Genomic DNA, 5,699 nt, shown 5'->3' on the forward strand with positions numbered 1-5,699 from the left:
AGTGAAAAGAGGGGATAAATAAATATATGCACTAGAAGACGGATAAAATAAATCATGGACTTAAATCAGTGCAACAGGACGCTAAAATATAACATTGGAAATATGTTCACCAACAATAAACCCAACCACTCAACTCGACGCCGCTTGCCACCATGATTCAAGAAGGATGTGTGAGGAGACACCTAGCGGTACTTCGATGTACTCATAACAATTCGAGCGCAAAATTCAAATTTCGGTAACTTTTGGATTGCCCCACGTATTTCTCAAAGATTTGTTTCAATATTACTTTCTCATCTGTGCCTAGCTCTCTTCTAATGATATTCTCCAACTAAAATGGTGTATGCATTTTTTGTGTTTTGCATGCATTCTAGATGTCCAGCCCTTCTCAATAAAAGTGGGTGACCAATTAATCTATCTTGTCTACTACAATGCAATCAAGCCCTGCATCGTGGATATTCAGGTATTGTAATTATGACCATAAATTTCTCCTTGCAGAAATTTTTGATAATACAAATTCTTTTTCGAGTCAAAATGCAAAACAACAACAAATTCAGTATATCTTCTCTCTTTAAGAAACAATTTGTTACAAAATTCAGACTGAATATGTCCCTGAATCAGTGATATAGCTGGACAAAGAGCTTTCCACTGGCCAACCAACACTGATGCATCAACGATATAAAGGGATAGCTCATAGCATGGCTGTTATTTCCATTTAATTATAGATTGTGCAGTGTATTACCCTTATTGAGTATATCTGGAAAGAGGTCATCATGATCAAGTACATCTATAAGGGTACAAAAAGCGCATCTACTCTTATTTCTGATACATAAAAAGTATGTATCTCTTGTAACTGTAAGCCAAAAATTTTTCCATCAGAACATATCTCCACTCATAACATGGAAGTAAATGTAGAAACGTGACTCATATAACAGAATTTCATGATATGACAAATTTTGAAGAACATGCTCAACAAACAGCAAGACAAACTAGTGTCAAAAACATTATATACATGAATGAAACAAAAATTAATGTACTCACTGGATCTGAAGGCATATTCCAGTCTTGATAAGTACGGGCACTTTGAGGGAACACCCGATTATTGAGTATGTCCAAAGTGGTGAGTGTGATAGCCCTTACTGAAGAGAGATACTGCTCATACAACCAGCTGCCCTGTCTCTGTAATTCTGCTATTCGGTCATCAGACACACTGGTCAGGATTTCCATCAGGTTGCCCAAGTCATCTTCTGAGACAAATACAGCTGCTCTGTACGAAAGGAAATACATTTATGAACTGTTCTTCTCCTGAGCTAGTTAGCTCAAGTGGTAATATTTCTGACTCGTATTTAGGAAGTGCCCGATTCAAATATCAGCTATGACACCAACTACCCTGAGGTTTGATATGGGTTTCCTCAGTCCCTGCAGGCAAACGCTGGGATAGTACTTTAAACTAGGCAACAACAATATCCTTCCATATGGCACCATCACTGTGGTCACAAAAAGTATACCACTGGACCCTAGATAACAGCCAGTTCACTCCAGTCCTGTAAGATCTGGGGGTCTCATGACTGTGACTATGAAGATTACTGTATTCTGGGAAGTGACACCATGTAGTCTGCTAGAAAGTTACACCAACATTTCAGGGAAACCTGCCTCTTCCACCTTCACTCCTCTGTACTGAAGATGTCCATAGTTTTGATTAAACATTTAAAGCTTCAACATACAAAAAGTGAGCATTCTTCTCACACTGTATTTGTGTGTTTAATATGGTTCTCACAATAAGCAGTGATATTTCCCTAAACAGCATTAATTTACTGATCTCTGTAGTGGAGATGTCTGCTGTTTAAAAACATAAATAACTAGAATATACAAAACTATAATTTTGCCTATGGTTCTGCATGGGTGTGAAACTTTGCCTCTGACATTAAGGGAGGAATACAGATTGAGGGTGCTCGTGAACAGGGTGTTGAGAATATCTGGACCGAGAGATGAAATGATGGGAAATTGGAAAAACTGCATGAGGAGCTTCATAACTTGTACTCTTTGCCGAGTATAATTAGAATGATAAGTGTCAAGGATGAGATGGGCACGACATGTAGCAAAAATGGAGAACAGGCATGCAGGTAGGATATTGGTCGGAAAGCCAGAAGGAAAGAGGCCACTAGGAAGACCAAGATGTAGGTGGGTGGATAATTATTAAAATGGATCATAGGGATAGGATGGTATGGTATGGACTGGATCGATCTGGCTCAGGATAGGGACCAGCAGTGGGTTCTTCTGAACATGGTAATGAACCTTCAGGATCCATAAAATGTTGGAAAGTTCTTGAGTAGCTCCACAACTGGCCACTTCTCAAGAAGGGCTCAACTCCATGCAATTAGTTAATTAGTTCACAGAGGTGGAGTTTCATGTGAGGTACAAACTGGATTTGTATTTACATGAAAATCTGCCTTTAAAGGGTTAAAAAAACATACCGGAAGAAGAGCCAAATTCCAAAATGTTGCATTTCTTTAATTAAAATGGCAGAATGGGAAATGTTCAATATATTCGTCAGTTCAATAACAACCCTTCAAACTTCTCTCTGTTATTGAGTTGAACAGAGTCCACCACAGGAGGCTATCCTTAGCCAAAAAAATCCAGCCCACTTTCTAACATAACATTTGTTTTTATACAACTTAATGTTACAGTGTCTAAAAGAAATGTTACAGAATTACCTACACAAAAACAAGACCAGGTTTTGCCTTACCTCTTCCAATCAAGCACATCTTGGAAGGGCATCACAAGGGAGTCTGCACACATGACAGGAACGCAGCCAGTGGCAAGAGCTTCTAGCAGCGTGGGCTGTCCAAGTCTTGCTCCTCGAATTACTAAACAAAACTTGGCTCGCTGTAAGTAAGAGATCACAAGGTCTTATATAAAACACAACTGCACATATGTAAATAAGACTGGTTTCTGGGATATGACGCCGTGTAGTCTGGTAGATCATTACCAACATTTTGGAGGAACGCACTGCCTCTGTTTTCAATAACAATGTATATGTTCCTCCAAAATGTTGATCCTATTTACAAAACTGTACGGCATCACAGCACAGAAGACCACAGTCTTAATTGTCACTGCTGTGAAATCCTCAGACTTAGAGCATAATGTATATCAGAGCTACAAACATGGGTTTGTGGAACAAGTTCACACTACCTGAAGCACATGTGGGTACTGAAACACTTCCTTGCCACGGCACCTCATGCTGTAGTTGCCCTGATTAGCCCCTGTACAGGCTTCCAGCAGCAGTAATTCGGAGTGATCCTGGGCCAAATGCCACAGTCCTCTTTCATATTCAGGGTGCAGGTTGATCTGACTGGACACAACCAACCACGGTCTGAAAAAGCAAACACAGATAATTACAATTATTCCACTCAAACCTAATCTGTTGTTTAGAGGAGATTCTGGGGGGTCAACCCCTCATGATTACAACCCATCCCTGAAACGTGTTGGGAGATATAAATAAAATGAAGAGTACTAGCTTCCAGAATATGACACCATGTTGTCTGATAGGTTCTTAAGATCTTGGAGGGTTCTGCTGTCTCCATCTTCAAGGAAGACTCTTCTATCCTTAAGACAGAAGCAGCAGTTCCTCCAAGACGTTGGTAACAATCTACCAGACTGCATGGCAGCTCACCCCAGACAACAGTCATCTTCACAGTCACCACTGTAAGAACCTCGAATCTCAAGCAAAACATTCATTCTGACCTTTCATGACACAACAATGGTTTATGCCAACAGCATAGTTGAACTTTGAATCTTTGTCACAAAATACAGATTTTGTAAACTGAACTGTCAGAACCACTACTGCCACTACTGCTACTTGATTACAATGGATTATTAAAATCCATCACTGCCTGGTATACTAATAACCCAGCATAATCCAATTTTAGCTGCTTATTTTTGAACACACTGTTATGAACTGCTTTGACAATGATGCCAAAATGTGTCTGCCAGAATAAAATTACAGTTCTTGTGCACATGTGGATGCTTTCATTACGATACCTTGCAAACCTGTGACGAGTATCTGGAGTAAGCTGCGTCACCACTGGACTGTACACTGGCAACGAGACGTCAAAACCCATCCTGTAAGTCCAGGAAGAGAAACCAGCACCCGCCACAATGGCATGACCCAGTGACAGTTCCACCACAGTACTGTAGTCTGGGACACCACCAGGAACCATGTTGAATATCAAGTGGTTTTCCCCATCCTTCCAGCTGTACCAACAAGAAGAAAATTTCAGACTGTGGAAGAATACAGATCTGAATTGCTAATGCCATGGTTAAGTCTCTAGCTTTGTTTGTTTTCAGGAAGTTCCAGGTTCAAATTGGAAGCTGGGATACCTCAGTCAATATAGGAACTTGCCTATGGGCTGAATGACCAAGGAATCAAGGTTCGATTTCTGGGAGGGGCAAGATATTTTCCTCTCTTCTTTGAGGTATCTGGACTGGCCCTGGGACACACCCAGCCCCCTACAGAAATCCATTTTGCACCACACCTAACATGTGAAGCTAAACCATTACTCTCCTACATATCATCACGACATGGTGCCCAATTTAGCTCAGAGGTAATTTTACCTTTTAAGACTTCTTCTGTTGAGGGAAGCAAGCAATTTGGTGGTACTTATATGCACTTTTGCATAGATGAATGGTTTAAAAATAAAAATTGTTGAAAACAACAAATTCTGTGAATTGTAAGAGCTCCTTCAATAATGAAGTAGCAATTCTGTATGTTTAGATGGCACATAAGGCAAATATATCATACAAGCAAACATATACTTACTAAGGTAAAGATGCCAAAGCTGAAGATGTTTCCATGACCCTAAAACGGTTCTGATTTAGGGTGTCAATTGATGGTACAAGGATGCATGCTTCTTCTGGATTTGGTGTATAATATTTGCTCTCTAATATTGTCTGAAGAATGAAATAGAACTCTCTTGACGTCTTACTTCCCACTGGAATGTCTCGTTCATCCACATATTTTCTTAAGGGATAAACATAAACTTGAATTTTATTATTACCTGTGTGCCCACATCGGTAAACATTAAAACAGTCATAGTAACTACAATGAGGATTTCTTCCTTCAGAAAGTGGTGCATCTGCTGCAATTATTACTTCTGGCACCCTGTCGAGGTTATCTAATGAAATGTGCTGATAAACTTTTCTGTGTCTTTCATAAACTCCAGTTGGTAAATAATGAACAACTACAACAATCGCAAAAGACAGCAAGAGAACGACAAACAGCCCTATGAAGAAATGTCTGTAGCGGTTAAGAAGTGGCCCTGGTTTCAAGGCCATTTTTGATGCCATTATTAATGCTGAAACTTCATTTCTTCAATCTCTGAACAGTTTCTGTAAGACAATAAAATATATGGTCATTAAAACTCAATATACAAGAACTTCTTTCAGGCAAGCAATATTCTAGCACTACTATCTAAACAGGCGATTAAGTTTAATGTGATAAAATCTGATTCATTCTGAGCTCTGGAAGTGAATAAACTTTATAAAGTTCCAATTTCAATAAAATTATTTACATTGCATTGATCCTTTACAAGAATGTTCAATACCTAAACTACCTATTGGAGGAGGAGTTTTGGGAACTTGTTTTTAGGCAAACTTCAGTTAACTCTTTGACTGGCACAAAGGGTATTTAAATCCCACCCCTG

At 39.4% G+C, this 5,699-nt stretch overlaps 1 protein-coding gene across 3 annotated transcripts in view; it reads right to left on the bottom strand.

Moving 5' to 3' along the window:
- Positions 1 to 5,699, bottom strand: part of LOC111872464 (exostosin-2) — an 18,929-nt gene that overhangs the window by 9,024 nt on the left and 4,206 nt on the right. For all 3 annotated transcript variants that reach the window (XM_023866414.2, XM_033754710.1, XM_023866411.2), the window contains exons 2-6: positions 4,817 to 5,385; positions 4,039 to 4,251; positions 3,190 to 3,370; positions 2,744 to 2,883; positions 1,039 to 1,264 (exon numbers count right to left, since the gene is read on the bottom strand). In XM_023866414.2, coding sequence (XP_023722182.1) covers positions 1,039 to 1,264; positions 2,744 to 2,883; positions 3,190 to 3,370; positions 4,039 to 4,251; positions 4,817 to 5,343 — 1,287 coding nt within the window. In that variant the 5' untranslated portion in view covers positions 5,344 to 5,385. The remainder of the gene's footprint in view (positions 1 to 1,038; positions 1,265 to 2,743; positions 2,884 to 3,189; positions 3,371 to 4,038; positions 4,252 to 4,816; positions 5,386 to 5,699) is intronic.

The sequence above is a fragment of the Cryptotermes secundus genome, unplaced genomic scaffold (genome assembly GCF_002891405.2).
Source record: "Cryptotermes secundus unplaced genomic scaffold, Csec_1.0 scaffold505, whole genome shotgun sequence".
In the NCBI taxonomy this organism is placed as follows: domain Eukaryota; kingdom Metazoa; phylum Arthropoda; class Insecta; order Blattodea; family Kalotermitidae; genus Cryptotermes; species Cryptotermes secundus.